Here is a 25,076-nt window from a genome sequence, read left to right on the forward strand (position 1 = left end):
CACACCCACACCCTCGCAATCCCAGCAGCCAGGTGAGGTGGGGAATGCCCTCCTCCCTGTGTTACAGATGTGGAAGCCGAATCAGAGGCCATCACCCCAGGTTAGGAACTTACAGCCAAAGCCGGTGCTCTTATCCCTGGATGAATCAGCCTCCAGGCGCAGGCCCCATCCACAAGCCAGGCCTGCTTCCCAGAAGCTTTCTCCGTGTCGGAAACTAGTCTCAGTGCTTTGCATAACAACCCCATGAAGCAGCTGCGATTATTTCCACCTTTTACAAATGAGTGAACTGAGGCCAGTAAGCTCAGCTTGGTAACATCCAAGATTTATGGGTGCCACCCCTGCCTCTCATGCCATTTGGGGGATGGGTGGTATGGGGGGAGGGTGTCAGAGAGAGACAGGATCCTAGCTTCAGCTACACGTCTATTTTTTATTCAATATATTAAATATATTAATCAGAAAAGACACGTACTATAAATCCAGGAAAATACACAAATATAAATGTCAGAATCTGTCACTTGTCTGCCTCCTAGAGTGAGTCTATGTACACATGGAAGGAGGGCGGGAAGAGAGCAAGTAGGAGGAGGCTGGCGGGGGCCCGTCCCTCCCTCCCAAACCCCACTCCCACCTCAACCTCTTCCTTCCTGTATTTACAGCAGCATTTGGCTTATTTACAGCATGGCGGTATGTGTGTTAAAAACGGTTTTATCTTACAAAAACATAAAGACCAGGGCTGGGCTGGGGGGTAAGACAAATAGTAAGGGTCACCCCTGTGAACGCATCCCCCTCCCCCAGGGCATGAACTCCCTGCCGACCTCCCAGAGCAGGTGGCGGGGAGGGGCGGCCAGTCTGCAGCTCAGGCCCAGGCTGAGGGGTGGTGCTCCAGGGGTCCGTGGGCCGTGGGCTAAAGGCACGTGGGGTGGCGTGTGAGCGTGCACACGGAGTGCACGCGTGTTCCCGGGCTGGGGTCAGAAGGGCAGCGTGTCCATAAAGATCTTCTCGACGATGGGCGGAGGGGGCACCAAGTCCTCCAGCTTGAGGTAGAAGATGCGCTGCAGGCCCTGGGTGCACAGGGTCCGCAGCTCGGGCAGCTTGCCCAGCAGGCGGGACAGGCAGCTGGCGGGCTGAGGCTCGCCTGCCTCGGCCGAGACGTGCTCCTTCAGGCAGCTGGCGATGCGGTTCTGCAGCTCCTCTACCCTGCAAGGCTCCTGCAGCCCGTGCCGGTCTGCGGGGAAGGTGCAGGATTAGCTGCACGGCTGAGGAGCAGACGCCCCTCTCCCCGGCCTCTCCCAGGTCTCTGGAACGGCCGCCAGTGACCAGGCCCCACAGCCCTCTGCACTGTGCAAAGGCACAGGAGCCCGCTTCTGAGCCCCAGCAGAAGCCTAGCAAGGCAGCAACGTTCATTATCCTCATCTTCCAAGTGACACAGTGAGGCCCAGAGAGGTTAAATGACTTGCCTAAGGTCGCAAAAAGGAAATAAAACCCTACGCAGGTTTTCTGACGAGGCCAGTGTTGCTTTTGGTTTTTTTCCCCCAAGACTGTCTGTGAGAAACCCTGGGTTTGAGCAGCAGTGTTTCAGAGGCCACCTCCAGGGAAAGCAGGCCTCAAAACCCACCACACTCTCTCTGCAGCCTAGAGTGCCTCACATTTTGTCCTACAGTTTTTTGCCCTATGTAGCTTTGTGAAATTTCGGTTAAAAAAATTAAGTGAAAAAGAGGTGGGGGCAGATTCTGGTGCTTTAAAAAATAAAGAGACCCAAAAACCTCCGCATTTAATGCCAAAAACTCCATCCTGCATAATTATATTTACATAAAGTACACAACAAGCACAGCTAATCTGTGCTATTAGCAGCCGGGGTGGCAGCCACCTTTTGGGGAACTGATGACAGGAAGGGGGCACAAGGAGGGGTTCTGGTGTCCCGGTCATGTCTGTTTCTTTTTTTTTTTTTTTTTGCGGTACACGGGCCTCTCGCTGTTGTGGCCTCTCCCGTTGTGGAGCACAGGCTCCAGACGCGCAGGCTCAGCGGCCATGGCTCACAGGCCCAGCTGCTCCGCGGCATGTGGGATCCTCCTGGCCCAGGGCACGAACTCGTGTCCCCTGCATCGGCAGGCGGGCTCTCAACCACTGCGCCACCAGGGAAGCTCATGTCTGTTTCTTGATCTAGGTGCTGTTTATGTGCACATGCTCCGTTTGTAAAAACTTCCTGTGTGTAACACGATTAAGATTTTAAAAACAAACCCAAACTTTAGGCCACACGTGACACCTACACGATCAGGATCTGTGGTCCTCTGGGATAACTCACAGGCTAGCTTGGTTTGCAGTCAGCCACAGCTGGGCCTGAAGCCTGGCTCTGCCACCTGCCAGCTGTGTTGCCCTGAGCCATGCTTACCCCTCTCTGCATCTAATCACCCTCGCTCCACAAGGTGGGGGCCCAGGAAGCGCCAGGTGCCCGCCCATCCAGGGCCAGGCCCTCAGGCCCTCCCCATCTCCCCAGGTCTGTGGAACTAGCCACCCACCTGTGATAAGGACGAGCGCAGAGAGGCAGGCAAAAGCAGGGACGTCGACGACCAAGCTGTGCAGGGAGCGAGAGAAGGCCAGGATGCTGTCGATCCAGTCCCCGAAGCCGCGGGCACATTGCAGCCGGTGCAACACCAGGCCCGAGCAGAAGATGAGCTTCCCCTCAGCCGGCTTAGACCTGGTGGGCAGGGATGCAGACACGAGTCAGAGGGGCTGGAGGGCAGGGCGGCAGGGTGAGGGGTGAGCAGACAGCCGGAAGCTCACCGGTAGGCCAGGCGGAGGATGAAGAGCTCCAGGAAGGCCGACTCCAGCAGCAGGTCCTGGTCCCCGGGGGACAGCTCGGCAAAGCCGGGGATCTTCTCAGCCCACTTGCGGATAACCTCCAGGGAACCCGAAAGCAGGTCGTAGAACTGCTGCACGTCCCCGGCATCCTCCTTCCCGAAGTGGGGCAGCACCAGCTCCTGGAACTAGGAAGCGGCCTGGCGGGGTCAGACCCCGGGGAAAGCCCCGCACCAAGGCCGCCACGTACAGCCATGACGCGCCCTCCCTCGGATGTCAGATCCCGGGGGTGAGAGTGGAGCTCAGATTCCGCCCACACTTGCTTGCCAACTCTCACGTATTAACCCAGGGCCACAGCTGCTGGAAGGAGCACGTTTTTCTAATTGGCCCCTGCCCAAAGGGGTACATTTTCCCATCTGGTCAGCCTGGAGGGGCCTCCTCTCTTTTCAATTTGTGGAACTGGGGGTTGGGGCGGGGGGCTTTTCTAACGTGCAGGAAAGCGCTGATGTGCGGTAGGCGGGGCCTCACCTTGGAGTAGTCCAGTTTGGAAGTGCTGGGCCCCGAGTCCAGGTGCGCCCGGACCAGGGAGGTGAGCAGATTCGCAGGGGAGGCATCCGGGGGTTGCTTGGGCTTGGAAGGAAGCCGACCCCGCCGCCCCTTCAGGCTGTCTGTCCGGACAACTGCAGGGAAATGGGCAAGGGTGAGCAAGGGAGGAAGGGAGCCAGGGGAGGGCCTCTCAGCCCAAGCCGTGCCCAGCAGTGCTGGGCAGCAACCCCAAGTGCAAGGACCTAGAGCCCCCGAGACCCAGGGGACTCTGCAGGGACCTCCCCCACCACAAGGCAGGCAGGTGGACCAGAGGTCGGGGAGGAAGTAGGGCCGGGGCATGCCCTGCCCTGCGGCCCACCAGAACAAATGTCTGGGGGACTCTGCCGGCCCCACCCCACTCGGGCCCGCCGCTGTCCCACTGGGCCTGTGCCAGCCACCCACCTTCCTTCACCATGCCCACAGCCAGGCACTTCTGGAAGCGACAGAACTGGCAGCGGTTTCGCCGTCTCTTGTCCACAGGGCAGTCCTTGTTAGCCAGGCAGATGTACTTGGCATTTTTCTGCACTGTGCGCTGGGGAGCGGGGGGGCAACACGGAACACGCTGTCAGAGCGTGGGGATGGGGGGAGCCCAGGGGAGGGAAGCGACCAGATCCTACTGCCATCGCAGACAAAAGCGCTCTCTGTTCACAGCTATTTTTCTAACATTTGGGTGGCAGGGGAGGGAGAGATGGATGGGTGGGGGAAGGAAGAGAAAAGTCTTGGGGACACTGGGGGAGGGTTCGGCCTCACCCTCAGGACACAAGATTAGGGGCTCGGGGCTCCCCAGCAGCTGGTACTTCTTAACGTGTCTGCGTCCGCCTGCCCCTTCCCTGGGGCAGACACGAGAGGGCTGAGGAGGGGCTGGGGGTGGGGACGGGAAGCGAAGCAGGCACCCAGCACTGGGACAAACACACAGCCTGTTCCCAAGTCCGCCCCCAGCCCTCAAGCACCAAGCCCTCTTCTCAGATCCTTTCATCTCGCGCCAGGAACACGAGTGCCTGGGGCCCCCCTTCCCACCAGGACCTTGAGTGGGGGGAGGCCAGGCAGAGGAAAGCTAGAGGCTGGCCACTGAACTTCCCCTCGTGGGTACCCCTGCAGCCCGCACCCTCTGCCCAGCTCTCACCCCTCCCTCCATAAGTCTACAGCCCCAGTCCCAGCATGAAAAGGTCCCAGCTCCCTGCTCCCAGGACAGTAGCCCACCTGGCAGGCCTGCCCTCTGCTTAAGAGCAGAACTTGTTGGGAGGAGAACCCACGAGAAGTCACCACAGACCCTGCTGGGGTGAGAGAGCAGCCTGTCCCACCTCTCATAAAAAGCTACCCCCCGGGCAGCCCAGTACCTTGAAGAAGCCCTTGCAGCCCTCGCAGGTGCGGACACCGTAATGCTGGCAAGAGGCGTTGTCCCCACACACAGCACAGCGGCCCTCGCTTGCACCCGGAGCCCCACTCCGGGCCTTGGCTGGGGTCACGGGCGCATCCACCATCCCCAAGCCGTCAAGGTGTGAAGACGCGGGCACCAGGCCTGGGAACGCTGTCGGCATGCAATAGCTCTCTCCCTCCCCCAGCTGGTGGGCAGCCTGCGAGGGGAACAGCCTCAGGGGGCTCTGGGCCAGGCTGGGACTGGGGCCGGGGGGAGGGCTGAAGGAAAAGAAGGTCAGCGGCTGGGGGTGCCCAGAAGCCTTGGGCAGCTGCTCTGTCCATGCCCGCATGCCTTCGTAAGTCTGGCTGGGCGAGAAGGGGCCGAAGGAGCCATCCCAGGGAGAGAGCTGTGGCGGCTGGAAGCTGGGCGTGGACGGTGACGGGGCTGAGCAGGGGCTGCCATAGTAGTCGGAGCCGCTGGAGGACAGGGTCTCGTCGAGAGGGCCGCTCAGGGTGCCGGGGTAGCAGCCGAACACCTGGAAGTCCTCGAACTTGAATGAAGCGGAGGCAGGGGAGGTGGCTGACGATGAAGACGTGGAGGAGGCCGAGGAGGAGGCCGAGGAGCACGGCTGGGCTGTTCCCGGCAGCTGGTACAGGAAGGTGTCAAACTCCCCCGTGTAGCCGTCCATGAAGGTGCTGAAGCTGGGCAAGGCCGTGGGGACAGCGGGGGCCGCCTCAGGGCTGGCCAGGTCCATGGTGGGCTTGCTGAGCTCGGGGGTCAGGGGGTCACAGGGTCCTGGGCTCGATGCTGGTGTCCCATACTGGGCTTGGATACAGGGCATCTCTGGAGAAGGAAGAGACCAAAGGGTGGGGAGGGGGGGAGTCAGTGAGAGAAGCCTGAGGCCTGACCTCTAAGTATAGGCCCCTGAGTTGCCAGGTGGCAGGAGTCCCAGCCAGACAGGGGACACGAGGCGTTAGGGCCACAGCCCACCACAGAACCCAGGAATCCTGGCCCCCAGCCAGAGCACCGTCTCGACCTCCATGTCACAAAGCCCCTGGGCAATGGCCCAGCAAGAGTGGGCTCAAGTCGGAAGGCCAGCCACACCCCAGGCAGCCTGGGAACCCTAGGGAAGGCATCTAGCCAGCATTTCTCTGCTGGAACAGGGGAAAGCTGTGTTCCTCCAGCCCCCTGCCCCTCCCTTACTGGGTAAGGCATGGTTGGGGGCTGGGAGAAGGGTGGGTGGGAGAGGCAGCCAGGCAAGGCCTGAGCCCAGTCCCGGGAGCAGATATGTCGTTCCTCCAACCTGGCACTTCTGGGAATATTCCCAGGCATGGCCCAGCCTCTCCCAAACTCCCTCTCCTCCTCCCCACACAGTGCCAGTGCCTGGGCTGAAGGACATCCTGCAGATGGAAAAGGAGCTGGGAGTAAAGGCCCAGCTGCCTACGAAAGCAGCCTAAGCAGCAGTGAGCCTGTGCCCCTCCACCCCCACCCCCACCCGTCCCCACCCTACGTACTGAGCAAAGGCTGCAGATCCCACGCGCACCCCAGTCCTGCCATCTGGGGACAGGCACCCACTCTACGCTGCCTGGGATGCTCCCAGAAGCAAAGAGAAAGGGAGCCCGGCCTCCTTACCCTGTCCCCAGCTCCCCAGGGGATCAGGTAACCTGGCTCCAGACCTTTAAAGGCCGTATGCTGGAAGGGGGAGCGTGAGGGAGACAGCAGCCCCTGGACTTCCAGGAGAAGTCCTGAAGAGGAATTCCTCTGCTACCCCCAAAGCGTCTCCCCCTGTTATTTTTATGAGAACACTCAAGAGTCCAGGAGGCTGGAGATGGCTGTGCAGGGAAGAGGAGGAGCCTGCTGGTGAGTGCCGGAAGCCCGGGTCCCTCCGCTAAAGAGTTCTGCGCCCTGAAGAAACCAGGAGCTCAGGCAAAGGTGGTCACACCCTGCCCCAAACCTGAGGAGCCTGAAGGAGCAGACAGAGCATCATTCGGGGGATCCCTAAGTTCGCAGACAAGTCAAAAACTAACGCAGGGGAGGCTCTGGGACAGTTCCCCACCCCACCTCCTGGCTTGGCGGTCTCCGTGACCCTGGCCTCATCAGTCAGGGAGGGAGGCTGGGTAAGAAAGCAAGCTGAAGCAGAGTGCCATAGTCAAGGGGGACAGCAGGAGGGGCCGAGGCTGGCATCACCTCCTGGCCAAGAGCCCAGGGAGTCCTCTGGTTCTAGCCTTTCTCCCACCTCCTTGGGCCCCGGACAGGGCAGCTCCACCCCTGACCTGACACTCCCACAACCAACCCAGACAACAGAGCCCCCAGAAACTCTGGCCCCACCCACCCAGTGGCACCCGTCCAGAGGCACTGAGCACCTGCAAGAGGTAAGGGTGGCCACGTCTGCCTGCGCTACGACAGCCTGGGCAGGGATGGGTTTGGGTGGAGGAAAAGAGGCAGCAGCTACACAGGGTTGGGCTGGGCGTTCCAGCCTTATTCAAATCCCGTTTCTCCACGTGGACGTCCCACATCCGGATCAATCCCCACCAAACTACCCCCACTCCTGCCTTCATGCAGGTACTTAAATTAATGACACAAGATATGGACCTACATGTAGCCTTTGGCGGAAGCACAGGGAGAAGGAAGAGGCGGGGTTGAAGGAGGGAGCAGGGAGAATCCAGCTTCAGGCGGGTCCTGGCAACACTGTGGTTTGCACCTGTCGTGCTGAACAAGCCTCAGGCTGCACCCTACCTGTGTGATCCAACATAGACCAAGGCGGGAGTGGGGCAGGGGTGGCATCCTCTAGGTGGTACCACACCACATAACACAACATTAGCAACTGGATCCAAGGATCCCAAAGGATGACGCTTTCCACCACGCTCCCTCCCTCTCTCCCTCTCTCTCCCTCTCTCACACACACAGACAGACGCAGATCCAAGCTACAGTAAAAACAATCTTCCCTACGCTTCCAGAGACCCTGCTCCTGCCGGTGAGAAGACGCCTCTATTCCAACACACAGCAGCACCCCCTGCACAGTTCAGCCAATGCTGACCTCAACAATCTAGACCTCTCCTAGATAATCCAGGGAGAAACTTCCAGCTGCGGGTCACCACAAACTAAGCCACAGCCTCTACAGCGTTAAGAAAACAACTAACAACCAACGGCTGGGGTGCGAGCTGACAAGCTGGGAAGAAGGAGACCCTTTTGGAAATTCAATCCTGGTAGGAGTCAGATACATCCCAGCAGCCCAAGCTCTGTGCACCTTCTCCCCCACGCACACTGTACTGAGACCCCAACCAGCAACTAAGTCCAGGCGCCCGGTGCCCACTAACGGACCCTGGGAGACTGAACTCTAGCCAGTCTCCTACTGAACAGGTCCCCACTGCTGGCGCCAACCTAACCCTCTGTGGCTTCCACCTTGCACAGACATGCCCCCCCGCCCCCGCCACACACACACACACACACACACACACACACACACACACACACACACACACACACACACACACACACACACAGCGCTCAGTAAACTCCAGTCCGATCTGAGTCCTCATCCCGTTCCAATCACTAACCCCCAACGCCAGAACTGCATCCTACTCCCGCCCTCCTTCATGCTGACCCTAAAACACCCTTTCTGCCCGCGCGAACACCCATCTCCTTCATGCAGCAAGCCCCCCAACCCAAAACAGAGCTCTGTGGAGGTGCACGCTTCTCGGGGGTCACCTACCCGGCTGGCTCCTGCTCCCCGTGCCCAGGACCGGCGCCCCAAGTCGCAGCCCGGTCCCGCGTGCGCTCCCGCCGTCCTGCACACTCCCCCAACTTTCGCAGCCTCCACCACTGGGACTCCCGGCCGCGCCGGACCCTGCTCTTAAGCGCTCCGTGACGCACGGGGAGGGGCGGGGGCGCCACTGACGCACGCGGCCGGGCGAGCTCTGGCCATACAAGGGCGCGGGGGGCGGCGCGGTTCCGGCGGGAGGCGGCCAGGGGTAGGCACGGGGACGGGGAGCCCGAGGAGGCGGGGAGCCCGAGGAGGCGGGGCGAGAGGGGGGGCCTGGAATGTCTGCGCGCGTGACGCACGCGGGGTTCCATTGACGCAGGGAGCGCGGATTGTTTGATCTATAAATAGTCCCCTCTCGCCCTCTGCGCCAGCTAAAAATAGCAGCTCGCGGATTCGCGAGGCTCCTCCGGCAGGACCCAGCACCGGCCCGGGGCCCCTGGAGCCGAAATAAGCAGCCCGAGGGCCAGAGCCCAAGAAAAGGGTGCTCTAGCGCCGTGGCTGCGGGGCTTCCCCGGACGAGAAGCTCCTCACCCTCCGGCGGCTCCCGGGAGCCACGAACGCGCCCGGCTCCGCTTTTGCACCCTCCCCAGCCCTTCCAGCGGCACGGGGAAGGCCCAGGGCTGGGACGGGCAACTCAGAGACTCACCCCGGGGAACCTGCGCCCCCCACCTCAGCCCAAGGCGCTGCCACTGCACTTGACCCTTCTTCCCCAGCGGGGTCTCGGGCTGTCACACTCACACACACACACACACACACACACACTTATTCCCTCCCCCCAATTTCTCATGCAAAGTACCTTCCGGAGGGCAGGGATTCGCCAAGCCCAAGACAGGCCAACTGGCTGTGCTTCACAGCTGAAGTTGATTTCTCACCACTACCCTCCCCAGTCCCTGACAGGGTGAAAGCACTCTAGTTGGGAAATTACAGAATTTCAGAACCGGGTGGAGCCTGAGAAATCTTTTCGAATCTGTGCCGACTCTTCCCCACTTTATAAATAAACAGGCTCAGCAAAATAATAGCACTTGCTCAAGGCCACAGAGCAAGGCGGTGGCACACTGGGGTGGAACCTGACTACATCTCTAGGGGATCCCTTCACACCCTCCGCTGTCCATGATCGAGGAGTTCCCACCTGCAGCCTTCCCGGGAGCCCTCGCCTGCTAGGTGGGAGAGGAAGGAAGAAAAGGCTACTATTTAGAAGAAGAGAGCCCCTCCCCACACCCCTCCCCCTCTCCCCTCTCCACACTGAGCTTGCGCCCACGGACCCCACTCTGGCCTCCCCTGGTCACCCAACAGCACTTTCCTCTACCCTTGAGGCACTTCCTGCTCCTCACTTCCACTCTCACCTCCGTCTCAGGTTTCCCACACCCTGCTCTCCAGCCCCCACTTCTGTCCACTCAAAGGTCCCACCAGCACCTCAAACGTCACCCGTTCCAGACAGAGCTTGCCGTCTCTGCACTCCCCGCCTGCCACCCATCTCTGCTCCTGATGCCCCACATGCTACTTTTCACTCTTTCCTGAAATTCTATTTTGGAACTTCTCTTGGATCCTCCGTTCCTAATTGCCAGCCAGAGCCCACGCCTCACTGGTGCCTGAAGGCAGCAGACCAGCTGATTGAGGCCAACGACCTCCCCTTCTCCCTTCTTCTTGCCCGCACCCATTAAGAAACTGCCCCTTCACCAGCCTGCCTCCTCTTTCCAAACCCTACTGTCCACCACGGATGGAGCAGTCTTCATGTAACACCAGCATCATTCGGTGATCCGGTCAGAACCTAGCATAGCTCCCGCACTGCAGCCCACAGTCTCAACGTGGACCCGTCTTCAGAGAGCTCTGGCCTTTGCTAAAACATCTTCCAAAGACGCTTCAACGGCCACCTGCGTGAAGATGAAGCGTGGGCAGGATGGTGTTTAGCCAAAGTTTTGTTTTTCTTTGTCTTGGGCTTTTGCAGAAGATATTACTTGGATAGAAAGGATTCCACAGCTTAAAACTGCTTTGAAACCACTAATATAATTCATGTCTTCCCATTTTGCAGATTAGGACCCAAGGGCTCCCAGAAGAGCTGCACCTTGCTCAGAAGCACGAACAAGTCCGGGCTGGTGAAACTAACCCAGCTGGGTGTCACGGGCTGGTTTCCCCACCTAGCCCCCCGCCCCCCTGCCCAGCAGGGCCTTCCTCAGAAAATAAAAACAATTCTAATATGTTAGCAAAAGATGATTAGCCAGGCCAATGTTCTTCCCAGGTTAGTGTTCTTCCCTCCAAAACTCATCAGCAAAAGAAAAAAAGAGACAAGAAAAAGTATATGAGCTGCAGCCTTAATGGCTCTTTGAAAGCTGACCTAGCCTTGAGCCCTAGCACCCCCTTTTTTTCCCACCACTTTCCATCTGTAAAGAGCAACACAGACCATCCCCTACCTTTCCCATGGGGAGGCCCACCCAGGAGCCCCAGGGAACTCAAGCGTGGTGAGGAGCTGTCCAGGCCCCCAGTCTAAATCTCCGCGTCTCAGCATCCAGCCTCCATGTTTGTGCCTGCAGCCGGGGCCGCATCTCCGCGGGAGACGGCAGGTTTGCAGGTTGCAGTCTTGCTGCCCCAAAGGCAGAGGGTGGAAGAGACAGCAGCAGCGACCACCTGGCCATGCTTGTGGAGGTGGGGGATGCTGGGGGCTTGGAACACACTACACTCTGAAAGTAAGTAAATAAGGAGAAAAAGGCAGTCCCTCTATAGGAACACACCCGGGGAGCACCTAGCCTAAGACAGAGAGGGGAGAGGCGAGAGGGGCTTGGGGACCTCAGGCTTCATCCCTGCTGGCCAGATGCCCTCCAGGGAGGGTGGCCTGGGGCTCTGAGGTGGAATCTGGCCAAGGTGGAACTCTTGAAAAGGCATAACTGATGCAGACGTTGGGAGACCTGGAGCATAAGCTGGTCGAAGACTGGACGGAGATTCCAAGGGATCCCACTAAGCCCAACCTTTAGGAGCAAGGTCAAAGTGAACAGCCCATTGTGGGGTAGGTAAGGGTTGGAAAGAGACAGGTAATGATGGCAGAGGTATCCGAAACTAGAGGTGAGGACCAGAAGGTAAAGCAGGGCCATGATAACACAGGAAGGGCAGGGAAAGATGCTGTGCTGGAGACGAGACAGCTGCCCGAGGTCAGGCTCGCACAGCACAGCACAGCCCACCAATCTACCCTCACCACCCCCAGGATCCCCGCTGCCCCAATATAAAGACCTTGGGCTAAACCTTCCCACCACCCATTGGGCACATTGTTCCTCTTCCTTCTATTCTAACCCTACTCATCCTCTAAGACTTCAGCTCATAACACCCTCCTGGACCAGCTTAACTCTTAATAATAAGTACCTTCTCACTGGAGGGTTTGGGGGTGGGGGAGTGAGGGACACCAGTGAAGGGTCAGACCCTCGGCTTAGGGCACGTCACGTGGATTCTTCCACTTAACCCTCTCCCTAACCGTCTACGTTTGGAATTACCACCTACATTTTATAAATGAGGAGGAGGCTTAGCGGCCAGGAATCAGACTCCCCGAACTCCCAGTTCTGTGCTAGACCCACTGCCCTCAACTCTGAACTCCAGAGCTCTGGCTTCTGGCCCCACAAGCCTCGAGTCTCACAAGTGCACCACAGAGCTGGTACGCACACGGCCTATAAGCTGGAAACAGCAGTGCCTACGAGGGCGTCTCTGGGGGGGCTGGAAGCGTCCCAGTTCCTAGTCTGAACGGTGGTCACCTGGGTGTGCTCAGTATGGAAAAGTAATCACACTCTATGCTCTGAAGATTTCACGTCTGTGATTTGCATGCTTTTCTGTATGTATGTTATACTTTCAGAAAGAAAAGTTTATTTACAAAAATAGCCACACCTAAATGGAAGAGACATATTTATTCAAATGGAGGCAGATGCTGCTGGAGTTTCCTGAAATCACAGAGAAACAGTGGCTGTTTCTCATTACGTTATTCTATCGACACATACTCAAGAGCACAGCTACGGTTAGGAGAGGCTGCAGCATCTGACATCAGAAAGGGGTCCTCTCGCAGCATGTTTTCTGAACCACTCAGCTCGGGCCTGGCCCCTGCTCGTCAAGTCTTGTGGGGCTCGGGGACTCTCGTGCTCAGGCCATCCCTCCCCCGACAACCAGTGTGTGAACGGGAGGGCAAGGCCCTGTCTCTCCCACCTTGGCAGGAGGCCCCTTCATGCATCCTCAACAGTAAGTAGCCCAGGGCAGGCCGCAAATGGGCAGCCAAAGTACACCATCGTCCCCCAGCCAAGACGGTGGGTAAATAGGAGACGGGGGAAGTGGAACTACACAGCCCCTTTCCCACGCTGCCCCGCCCACCTCAGGCTGGCCCCTGCCCCTGCTGAGCAAAGGGCAGGAACTTGCCCTACTTTCGCCAAGACCATCCTCACCCATGGGCCTCCACACCCTTCCCACAGGGTAGGCAGAGGGAGTGAGCTTTGCCTCCTCCCCCCCACCCCCCACCCCAGCTTCCCCACCTTAGCCCCAGGACCTATCTCCAGGCCTGACCCGGCCACTTCCTCTTCCTGCCCTGGCAGCAGGCAGGGGGATTTGTGCCGTGGGCAGGGAAGCTCTGCCTACTGCTCCAGGGGGCTTCCACGGACAGCTCTGGGAACTGGGGATGTAGGGGCAGGCCCAGGTCTGATCTTCTGGCCCTTGTCCAGGCCCTGCCACGACCACACGTTTTGTTACCTCCCGGGAAAACAGGTTCCCAAGGACACGGGCAGGTCAGCCGCCACCCTCCACTTCTCACCCCAGCCCCAGCAGAGGCAAAAGATAAAGGAACTCTCAGAGGCATCTTTGACCTGGAGCCAGCAAGCCTGGTGTGTGACCCGGGGCCAGTCCCTTGCCCTCTTCGGGACCGTTTCCTCATCTGCCCAATGCTGACAACATCACTAGTCCCGGTGCTATTAGAATTCAAGTCACTAACGGAAGGGGGAGGCTCACAGTGAAATGGGAGCACTGTCTGGGGGCTGGGGCTCTAGGGACCCGCAGCAGGATCCTGAGGGAGGCACAGAAAGGAGACACCAGCGCCGTCAGCTCGATGGGGAGCCAGCACCCTCCTTCTTCAAGACCCAGAGATAAATAGTACCCCCATCCCCACCTCTCCCTCTCCAGGGCTGCGTGAAAGGAAATGAGAGTATGCCCAGCACCAGGGAAATTCCGGACTGTGTGCAGCAAGTGCTCAACTGATACTCCGAAGAGAGCTGGTTACTTGAGCAGGTCAGACCTCTCTCCACAGAGGTCATTTCCAGTCCAGTGATGTCTCAACCCCCCAGCCCGCTATCAGGCCAGAAGGAATCCACATACAACATAAAGCAACAAGATCAGACTTCAGGAAGAACCTCCAGACAGAGCTGGAAAACATAGACAAGATCATGGAGGTCCTCTGGGAAGAGTCGACCCACGCCTCATTTGTAGCCTCCTCAAATCTCCTTCCATTGGCTTCCCTGGTGGCGCAGCGGTTAAGAATCGCCTGCCAATGCAGGGGACACGGGTTCGAGCCCTGCTCCGGGAAGATCCCACATGCTGCGGAGCAACTAAGCCCGTGCGCCACAACTACTGAGCCTGCGCTCGAGAGCCTGTAAGCCACAACTACCAAGCCCACGTGCCACAACTACTGAAGCCCGTGTGCCTAGAGCCCGCAACAAGAGAAGCCACGGCAATGAGAAGCCCGTACACTGCAAACAAAAGTGGCCCCCGCTCGCCGCAACTAGAGAAAAGCCCGTGCACAGCAACGGAGACCCAACACAGCCAAAAAAAAAAAAAAAATCTCCTTCCATGCCCCTCAGTCGGCTCAGCTCCTGGCCAGCTCTTCTCTCCCCGACCCTAGGGGGTTCTCCCACCACCTCGCACAACATCAACAACCCACCAAATTCTCCTGTGCCCGCCCAAGGTCTCCACCCAGCCTCCCTGGGCAAAATTTCAAATTCCAAAATAAAAACCCTCTGATAACGAGGCCCAGCCGGAAAGACTGATGCATTTTCCTATTGTTGAAGTATTTTTAGTCACAGGCTCTGGATTCGTTTAAAGACTCACGTTCAGAAAGGGAAAAATTTTTTTTTCAAGAACCGAGAAGGAGAGCACACAGCCTCCCACGTACGGAGCTCCGCTTATTCCATGCCGGCCCAAGCCCCTGGCCCGGCTCCCGGGGAGCGTGCTTGTGGCAAGCCGGTTGGCGGACTTGCCAAGCCTAGCTCCAGTCCAGCTTCTCAGGCACCAAACCAGGCGGGAAGCCAGGCAAGTAGGGCGGGGCAGGGGCCGAGGGCGGGCTCAGGGACGTCAATCCACAAGTTCAGACCCCAAGTCCCAACCAGCTGGGGGGCCAGGGACCCTACTCAAGGACAAGTGCTGAGGTACCTGACTGACACCCAGCTCAATCCAGCATCCGTCCCCAGCCTGAGCACACCAGTGTTGTCCAGGCCGGGTCAACAGGACAGGAGGATGGAAGACCCTGTTGCAAATCTCTGAGGAAGGAGACAGGCGGCATCACCTATTTCCTCGTCGCCTGGTTCTCAACCACAAAGGGATCCAAGTCCAACTCCCGTCATCCAAGTGCCAAAAAACCTTTACCCTCATTCCTCGGGAGGGTCGGCCACCCCTGCTTCCTCCTCCGCCCCTCCCCCTCTGGAGGCCAAAGAAACCACAGTGAGGACGGTCACAATGGAAAAAGATGCACACAGCCCAGCCCCTGTGCCTCGGTTTCCCCATTCCTAAGACTCACCAGCTTCCTCCACGCGATCTGCTTTGATTCTCTGAGGGCCTGGACAACTGCACCAAGGGAGAATCCCGGGATTGGTTGGGGACTCTTCCCGGTGGCCTCAGGAAGCCCTGCGGGAAGAGACCATGACCGCCCAGTCAGCCCGTCCTGCCGACCGAGGCTGTGCACCAGCTGAGCGGACTCAGGACACGGGGCGGCCTCCAAGCCAGCATGTCCTCCTCTGTTTATATAGCTGAAACCGGAGCTGGCCTCTGGGGGCAGGGGGAGCTGCCTCAGGGCCCTCTGGCTGAGGCCTGACTTTGGCCCAGGTCAGCAAGAGCCTAAAATGGTCAGCTGACGGGAGCCCTGGCATGAGCGTGACCCTGGGCCCGTGCCCGGGCCTGGCAGACAGGTGCCCACGTCACAGGACCAGCAGCTGTAGCACTCGTGGAGCCCCCACTGGCAGCACTCATGGTGGCCTTGCCAGCACCTCTGGCATGGGAATTCCACCCAATCACCACCCTCACCCAGACAACGGACTGACCGCAAGGAATTCTGGCCCCAGGAGCCACTGGGTACCCAAAGGGAAGGCTAGGCACTCAGCAGGCCACGTCTGACCTGAGGGCAGAGGTGGGGGCTGAGCGGAGGGAAAGACACCCGGCCGCTGCTGTCATCTTCACTCACGTGCTTCCCGAGTCCAGATGTCCAGCTGACCAGGGACACCTGCCTCTTCCACTTACAGTAATTCCTCTCCCTGCCCCCGCCCGAGGTTGGTGGCACAGTGCCTGCTGCCAGCAAGAGGCCAGGTGCATACCCAGCGCAGCCCCCGGAACAGGAGGCCCTGCTTCCCAGGGCTTTCCCTCCTTCCCTCCAGGCTTGGAGGGCTGGGCAGCCCATCCTCCCCATCCCAGCCACCTCTCTGGGACTCTCTGCACCTCGAACACCAACTCCACAAGAGGCAACAGAGTTTGGGGGTCCAGGGTGGGATACTAAGCCAGCTCCTGCTTCATCTGGGGATCTCTCAAGGCCCGAAGGGGGTGTTGCTCAGAGATGACCCTCGTTTCTGGGCAAGGAAGAAGGGAATAAGAGGGTCCCTGTCCAGGGCGCCAAGCTGAACTCCAGCTCTCTCAGGTAAACACGGTGACCAGGACTATGTACCCTTGACCCCGCCCCAGTACCTCAAGTCCCCAAGGAAAGGCCTGGTGGAAATCCCATTCCCACACTCCGCCCCTCACCCACAGATCAGCTTGTGTCTTCTCCAGAGGCATCTTCAGGCAAGGAAGGTATGTCCTCCACCAGCTGACCGGGCCACTGGGCTTGCCCAGAATCCAGAAGACCTGGATTCTGAGCTTGGGTCTACACGTCCTCAGTGTAGGACCTTGAAAAGTGCCTTGTCCCCTCTCTAACTCAGTTTCTTCATCCATAAGAAGAGGAGGGGAGCTAGACGGCCACGGATTTCTCTGGCCATGGCCACAAGTCTGAGACTTTCCCTCTCAGGGATGTTGGATGAATAGTGAAGGGTCTGTCCCTGCCCTTGGTCAGCGAGATCCTCCCCATTCATAGAGCCACCCGCCCCATACCAGACCCCACAGGACCTACAGGCCCACCGCAGAAGGGGGCAGTCATCACCCTTTCAGGGAGGCAAGGGGTGGTCCAAGTTTCCCTTCACGCACTCCCCTGGTACAGTGTCTACACCCTAGGAACAAGGCAACTTCCCATCCCCCAGGTCTGCCCCGCTATACTCCCAGCCTGGCCTTGAGCTATACAACCCCACCCCATCAGCTTCCCAGAATGAGGCACATGCTGCCCTGGGAGCAGCTGTCATCCCCAACAACCCCATGACACCCAGGCCCAGAGCCCCCCAGTCTGTCCTGCTAAGAAAGTCAGGCTTCCCCCCTTCCCTGCCCCCGCGTTACCCCCACCACTGAAGAAATCAGATCTCCCATGCTGAGCAGCACCTCGCCCACCACCTCTGCAGGGCTTCCCCCTCCATCCCCCAAACCACATCCGCTTCAGGCAGCTCCACACCCACCTCAGGGGCCCCAGGGGCGTACAAGGGGCAACAGCAGGGCACTCACCCCTCTGGATGGACCAACAGTCCTCGAACAACACTCGACCATCCCTCGGGCCTTCGGGGCCTGGCAGAAGGCGCCGACACCAGGGAGGGGCTGGGGCTGGCCTCTGTCCACAGTGGAGGCCTGCAGAGGGAGAGTCCACGCGAGAGAGGAGAAACCAGCTAGCGGGACCATTCCCTGGAGACAGCACAGCCAGAAAACACAGGAGTGGGAACAGAAGCAGGACCCGGGCCATGAGGGGGGACAAGGCAGCCCAAGGACCTCCGTGAGCTGCGCATCAGAGGCTGGGGGCCCACACCGCAAGCAAACAGCACTTGGGAACGTGGGGTGTGGCCAGGAGCTGCCGACAGTGTCTGGGGCACCTCAGGGCCCTGGAGACACAGCTCCTCAGCCTCACACCCCGCTCCTGGGGGGAGGGGGGTACCTCAATCCAGCTTTCAGCTCCCTGATGTGCACAAAAGGGCCTGTTGTAGGCAGAGAAAAGGGAGCTATTGTGAGGACAGAGCAGAATACCCCTCTCTCCTTTAAGGGGCTCCAACTTGGCCCCCAAAGCTTCAGAGGCTGCAGAGCAAGGGCTCCATGCCCCCATCTCTAGGCAGCCCAGCCTTCTAATCTGAGCCATGGGGACTCTCAGGAAATCCTCTCTGAAGGGATTCCAGTCACAAAGCTGGAAGGTCCAGCTTGGGGTGGAGGGGTTAAGAGCGTGGATGCTGCAGCCCTGTGGCCTGGGTTCAGATCCTGGCTCCATCACTTGTAACCTTAGGCGAGTTACATAGCTTCTCTGTTACTCATCTGTGAAAATGAGAATCTGTGGGACCTCCCTGGTGGCGCAGTGGTTAAGAATCCGCCTGCTAATGCAGGGGACACGGGTTCAAGCCCTGGCCCGGGAAGATCCCATATACCGTGAAGCAACTAAGCCCGTGCGCCACAACTACTGAGCCTGCGCTCCAGAACCTGCGAGCCACAACTACTGAGCCCACATGCTGCAACTACTGAAGTCCGCGTGTAGAGCCCGTGCTCTGCTACAAGAGAAGCTACCACAATGAGCAGCCCGTGCACCGCAACAAAGAGTAGCCCCCGCTCGCTGCGACTAGAGAAAGCCTGCACGCAGCAACGAAGACCCAATGCAGCCAAAAATAAATAATAAATAAAGAGTCTAAAAAAAAAAGAAGAGAATCTGTAATTGACATCTCTAAAATTAACAACCATACGGTTACCAGCGGGCTTAAAATGAGCTCATATGTGTAAAGGACTTAAAACAGTGCTGGATACACACAGGTGCTATCATTATTAGGAGAAATTGAATGATGACACATAAAAGCTAACCCCAGACCTGGTTCCTATTCCAAGCCACTTCTGGGCACCTGGCCTCTACTTCCAGGGCCACCTGTGCATGCCACCCCTTCAGCCTCTTCAAGCTCTCCCCCAACCCTGCTGGTGCCAAAGCCTTCAGCCAGGGCAACGCAGACCCCACTCCTCTCCTTCCCTTCTCCTACCCTTACTCAGCCCTCTCCTCTCTTGCCTGGGCCCCAAGGTGAGGGCAGGACCAGACAAGGCGTGATCTTCCCTGGTTATCAGGATGCCCTTCAGGCCGATGAGATCTAGGAAAAGAGAAGTAGATGCTTCCACGGTGCCAGGTAGAGGAAGTGAGGAGGAGGGGTCCCAGAGGGTAGGTGATGGACTCCTTCACCCTCCTAACCTCTGTCCCACGGTCCACAGGCTTAGGGGAGTTCCTCTAGCCCATGGTACCCAGATTCTCCTCTTACAGAGCTATTAGCACCCCGATATCCCTGTGGGTATAATGGGGAGCAGGGCATGAAGAAGGGGAAGGCGGTCTGGATCATCTAGAGGGAGTCCAACCCCACACAGAAGGCAAAACCAGGCTGCAAACCTGGGCCAGCCCACAGCCTACACCTGCTTCCCAGAATGACCCTGTCATCTTCCCGTACCCCAGAAACGGTCTGCGGTCATGCCCTAGCCTCCCCCCATCCCCGACCCCACCAACCTTCCCTTTTCTCCCTTCCAGCCCACAGCTGAGGACAAAGGGTAGGGAGGGCCAAACACCTCTTACCACAGTCAGGCCCAACCTGAGTGCCCGGGAAGACCCTGTATCTGAGAACAGGGGTCAGAGTCGGGGATCCAGTTGGTGCCCAGAAAGTGATTCACAGCATCTTAGAGCAGGCATCTGATCCCATCTCCTGCCCTCCATCCAAATCCCATCCTCAACAGTCATTCCACAAGCATTTACTGAGGGCCTACTGTGAGCCAGTGAGCCTCAAACAGTGGGAGATCCAAGAAGCAGCAGATCAAGGTCCCGGGGCCCCAGGAGGTTACGATGCAGGAACGAATCAACATTGGTTCCAGTCAGCCCTGTGCCGAGGACAAACCAGGGGCTGAGTGGGCTTGGAGGAGGAGAAAGTGATTCCCCCCCAAAGGAAGTGGGCGCCTCAGGCCAGACTTCAGCCCCCAGCCCCTGCTCTCCAGCTCCCCTTCCCTGCTGTGCTCCAGCCCTGTGCTCTCTTGCCCCATGCAGAGCCTCTGCATTGGCTGTTCCTTCTGCCAGGACAGTCACTGCCTGCGATACCTGTGTGGCTAGCGCCTTCTCATCAATCAGGTTTCCATTCCCATTTCACCTCCACTCGCACCCCGCCACATGAACCTATTTTTACCATCGCCATAGGACTAATGCTGTGCGTTTGTTTACGTGTCTGTCTCAATGGCTGCAGAGTTCAGACTCCAAACCAGAGCTCAGTACTAATAGGTGCTCAGTTAAGTATCTGTGGAATGCGGGAGAGGGGGACTCAGACGTGCCTGCATCAGGAAGGGTTTAGGAGGAGGGTCAGCCAGTCACCTGGAAGGAGGCAGGGAGAACACTGCGGCTAAGGAGCTGTCCCCTCCACTTGGGGGCAGACCCAAACTCCAAGGGTTCCCTCCTATGCTGAGTCACGACTGACACAGGAGCCCCCAGCCCCGCATGAACCCACCTGAAACCTCCTTCTCCTCCCTCCTATCAACTGAGTCTTTCCTTATCTGAACTCCTTGCAACAGGACATGAATGACAGACCCTCTGCAGCCCTGGTGGCTTCCTGATGGCATAAACTCTGCCTTGGCCAATGTCCCCACCCAGAAATGGGCATATTACTATTACCAACAATAACAACAGCAGCTAATATTTGTTGAACACCATGTGCTAAATATATCACTAAGCACTTTACACTCAGGTTCTCATTTTAGCCTCACAACACTGTGAGAAAAGCATTATTCTTATTATGAACGTTTTAACAAGGAGGAAACTAAGGCACAGAAATGTTAAGCAACCTGTCCAAGGTCACACAGCTAGGAAGTGACAAAGCTAGGATTAGAACCCAGGGAGTCCAACCAGGGAGCCCAGGGTCAGGCAACCCCCTTCCCTCCTTGGACCTGCTTAGTGGGCACAGAGCAATTTGACAGCCAACACCAGAGAGCCAGTGGGAAGCTCCAGGGCCTGAGTTGCTGGGTTGAACCTCTCAGCTAATTTTCTTAACTACAGCACAGGCCTCAACATTCATAATCAGTCTCATTCATCCTGCTAGACTTGGTCCATCCTTCTGCCTGGCTGCCATCGCTTGGAATCTTGGCTTTACCGTACTATACATTTGTCATTGTCATTCCTCTCACCTCTAGGTCACTACAAAGAGTCGGCTGGCTTCCCTTTCAAGTCTTCAACCAATTCACTTGGTGTGGGTCTAGGGCCAAGCCTGAAGTCACCACTGAAGCCTCCTACTACATCAGCACACTTTGGGCATAACTATTCTCAATCCACCTACCTCTGCCCAGCCTTCCTTTTCCCAGCACACCCCTAATACTAGCCCCCAACCCAAATTATTACTCCACTGGAAACCACTGGAGATGCCACCTCTGCAGCACTTCTAATCCCAGGCCCGCTCCTGACTCCACTTCTAATCCCAGGCCCGCTCCTGACCCTCTCCAGGCTCGGCTTCTCAGCTCAGTCCCACGAAGGGGTTGCACCGGGCAACTCTGGTCCCTCCCGGCTCGGCGTCCTGGCAGCCGAGCTCCCTAACTCCTGGAAGCCAGCGGGGAAATGGAAGGAATTCCTCTGGCCTGGCCACTTCCAGCGCCCCTCGCGGGCCAAACCCCACCCTTGGCGGGCTGGGGCGAGAAAGCGCTGGCCGCCACACTCGGGGGCTGACTCGGATGTAGCCGGTTCCGCCGGGAATCCAGTCCCTGCCCCCACGCCCCCCGGTCTCCAAGCGGGACTCCCGGCGCGGCCCCGACCACCGCCACGCACCCGCGCAGACCGCACCCTTCCCGGGGCCCCCGGAGCCCCCTCCCCGGCCCCCTCCCCTTGCCCGACTCGCCTGGCTCGCCTCGCCGCCCCCGCCTTCCGGGGTCGCATTCCCGCCGGCGGGGAGCGGCTCGGCAGCGTAGGAGCGCCCATGGCCGGGCGGCCTGGGATCGCGGACGCCGCGCGGGGGGCCCCACTGTTCCGCCGCCGCCGCCTCGCGCTCCTGCAGCCGCGCCACCGCGGCCCCGCGCCCCCCGCCCCCGGGGACCCCCCTGGCCCCCAGTTCCGGCCGCGACCGCGCCCCCCGCCCCCGCAGCTGCCAGCACCGCCGCCCCAGCCCCGGGCTCGCCTCCCCCGGCGGGCGGGCGGGGACAGTGACGCGCGCCCATTGACGTCTCCGGAATCCCGGCTGCGTGGCCGACGCAGCCTCATCAATGGGGCTAAAAATAGCGGCGCCCGGAATAGCCGCAAGGGCCTGGCCCCGCCCCGCGGGCCCCCCTCCCCAACCCTCGCCGCACACCCTGTTACGTAATCCGCCCGCCTGGGGCCTGGGTGGGGGAGCTGTTTCTCAGGTGAGGCGTCTGCGGCCTTGCTGACATCTTCCCAGGCAGCGAACGTGGAGCTGACTTATAAATAAATTAACCCGGGGCCTTCCCCGAGGAAGAGGTGGAAAAAGTGAGGCCCAGAGAGGCTCAGCAGCGGCCCAAAGTCACACAGCAATAAGGCTGCTTTGAGAAACCAGGACCGGGGCCCTCTGAGCCCTGGACACCCCCACCAGCATCACTTGGCCTACATGCCACCACAAGGGCAAGGAGCCCAGCCAACCGGGTGTCCAGCATTCACACAAGAAGGCAGCTTAGAGAAAGAAGACTTCTGGGAAGGTGAAATTTCTCCTGGAGAGAAGCATTCCCAGAGGCAGCTGCTCCCATACTACTGTGTGACCTAGGGCAAGTCACTTCACCTCTCTGAGCCTCAGTTTTCTTACCTATAAAATGAGGATGATGAACTTCCCTGGTGTCCAGGGGTTAAGACTCTGTGATTCCACTACAGGGGGCACGGGTTTCATCCCTGGTCAGGGAACTAAGATCCCACATGCCGCACAGCGCAGCCAATCAATCAACCGAAATGAGGATGATAATATTATCCCCCTTTTCCAGTTATCAGGAGTCACGAACAACCGTGGAGGTGCCTCGTACACAGTAGTTACTCACAGTTACTTTCTCCTCCTTGTTTTCCTCTAGGAACCTGACTTCCCCAATACACAGGAGTGCTTCGTGAAAGAAACACACAGAGGCACACCACAGTGGCCAGGAAGCGCTGAGTGGCCCACCCTCTTCTGATCCTATTCTTCTCCCCGGTAAGAACCTGCTCGGGAGTGAGAGTGCTTGGAAGGTTTCCCTCTCCCACCTGACTGGAACACTCTTTGGAAATGGGAGAACTGTATTTGTCCGGAGCAAACAAATCCTTCTCCCCCAGCAGCAGCCCACTCAGGAGGGGCTGGCTCGGGGAAGACAAGCCAAGGCCGGAGCAGGGGGGCGGGGGTCTGGCTGGGTGGGGCTGGGGTTACAGTGTCTCCCCCCGTGCTGCCCAGCAGGCAAGGCCCTTGGGGAAGGCCCGTCAGGCAGGACCAGTCCTGTGCTCTGTGGCCCTAGCCATCAGCCGCTGCTCATTTTCGGAGCCACCTTAAATTACGAGTCTGCTAATCAATGCCAGCGCCCAGGCCAGGCCCCACGCAGCAAAGAATCTCTTCTGCATTCAAAACTCTGTAGAAGAGGCCCCCTACCTCCACTCAGCCCTCATTCCAGGGGCCACATTCCTCTCCCCACCCCCCCCCCGCCCACCCCCAGAAATCCTTTCCCGGACCTGTCCTGAACGCCTGCTGCAACTCAGAAGCCCCTTTCTCTCCTTCTTGAGAACGATCCCAAGAATCTCTGGTTTGTCTCAAAATCACCTTCTCAGAACCTTTATATTTCTTTCCCAGATTCAAATATTAGGCCAATATGGAGATAAAGAAACGGAGTCTTCAAAAAACAGCAAGGTCGGGGGTGCGGGGAGGCTGTGAGTCTGGCTTTTTCCTTCCCTCACCACCCTCCTCTCCTTCCTACCCCAGGAGTTCCTTCCAAATGGGTTTTTTAAAGAAGCCACTACCCCCACCTCCTCCTTTTCTTTTTCCAGAAATCTAACTTTTGAAATACATTTTAAAAATATTTGCCTGTGTAGGAGAAATACATTTATTTGGACAGGAAGGATGAAATTTTTTAAACGTCTCAGTTACCAGTTTTTCCATGAAGGCTTCCAGCCCACAGAGGTCTCTCCCTTCTATAAATACTTCAGCACAACTTGGCTTTATTATATACTCTCCTGTTTTATAATGAAATAAAAAACATATTAAAATATGTAATGCTAAAACACACACACCTTTGTGGCTCGTGGTGGCAGACTGAGATGGTGGAAGTAACATAGGCTCAAGAGGCCTGGGATTGACACTGGTTCCAACTATTACCAACTAGGTGACTTCAGGGAAGTTACCTTCTCTTGCCTTCAGTTTCTTCATTTGAAACAAGAATAACGACATACCCAGGGCTTCCCTGGTGGCGCAGTGGTTGAGAGTCCGCCTGCCGATGCAGGGGACACGGGTTCGTGCCCCGGTCCGGGAAGATCCCACATGCCGCGGAGCGGCTGGGCCCGTGAGCCATGGCCGTTGAGCCTGTGCTCCGCAACGGGAGAGGCCACAACAGTGAGAGGCCCGCGTACCGCAAAAAAAAAAAAACAAAAAACAAAACACCTTTAAAAAAGAATAATGACATACCCATCTCATAGATTTGTCATTAAGAGTGCATCTTTGATAGTAGATATAAGAATGCAGCAAGGAGTCTGGCATGTAGTAGCAGACCTGCCATTTCCACACAGGAGGATTTGGGGGAAGGCAGGGCTGGGACTTTGTCTTGAAGCTGCACATGCAAAGTACTCAGCCTGTCTTTGCCAGCTGGTATGTTTATCAGGGGGTTTGAGGAGCTGCACAGATGAGGGCAATGTCACCTCATTATGTCATGAGAGATGTCCAGTAAATTTCAATCCTCTTGTTGTCTCCTTGACCCTGTTAGTCAGTGGCCAAGCCAGGACCACAGCCCCAGTCTTCTGACTCCCTGACCAGTGCTCTAATTTGTATGCACCATCTTGAACCTTCATAACTTAGCCTCTCCCCTTTCTACACAAATTCCAGGAACTACCACAGAGCCCACATGGCAGATGGGAAAACTGAGGGGAGAGAAGGTCAACTCCTTTCACGGCTCAGGAGCTAGGACTAGAGGGGAAAACAGACACCCCAGCCAGTGCTGTCCCACATTCTGGGAAATTCCTAAGGGAGAGGACACAAGAGGCCTCCCTGGAAGAAGCGAACGTGGGCACAGTGTGAAGGGAGAGACAGGACCAGGCAAGGCAGAGAGAAGGGAGGGTATCCCATGGAGGAGAAAGACTGACCTCAAAGTTCACAGGGGTGGGGT

At 58.1% G+C, this 25,076-nt stretch overlaps 1 protein-coding gene across 8 annotated transcripts; it reads right to left on the reverse strand.

Moving 5' to 3' along the window:
* Window positions 1-407: 407 nt before the first annotated feature.
* On the reverse strand, window positions 408-21,510 carry NR4A1 (nuclear receptor subfamily 4 group A member 1). Of its 8 annotated transcripts, none has more exons than XM_060166155.1 (9): window positions 19,537-21,510; window positions 18,785-18,889; window positions 17,292-17,752; window positions 4,716-5,578; window positions 3,781-3,910; window positions 3,322-3,473; window positions 2,779-2,981; window positions 2,514-2,692; window positions 408-1,454 (listed from the first exon to the last, which is right to left on the reverse strand). In XM_060166155.1, exons 3-9 carry the CDS (start codon window positions 17,521-17,523, stop codon window positions 703-705), a joined length of 2,511 nt encoding a protein of 836 aa, XP_060022138.1. In that variant the 5' UTR covers window positions 17,524-17,752; window positions 18,785-18,889; window positions 19,537-21,510; the 3' UTR covers window positions 408-702. The 8 variants fall into 8 exon arrangements, with proteins under 8 accessions (XP_060022138.1, XP_060022142.1, XP_060022140.1 ...); XM_060166159.1 differs by lacking the exon at window positions 18,785-18,889 and adding an exon at window positions 15,238-15,344 and having other exon boundaries at window positions 17,292-17,411; window positions 20,946-21,509; XM_060166157.1 differs by lacking the exon at window positions 19,537-21,510 and adding an exon at window positions 15,238-15,344 and having other exon boundaries at window positions 17,292-17,411; window positions 18,785-19,260.
* Window positions 21,511-25,076: the final 3,566 nt, after the last annotated feature.

The sequence above is a fragment of the Lagenorhynchus albirostris genome, chromosome 11 (genome assembly GCF_949774975.1).
Source record: "Lagenorhynchus albirostris chromosome 11, mLagAlb1.1, whole genome shotgun sequence".
Classification (NCBI taxonomy): domain Eukaryota; kingdom Metazoa; phylum Chordata; class Mammalia; order Artiodactyla; family Delphinidae; genus Lagenorhynchus; species Lagenorhynchus albirostris.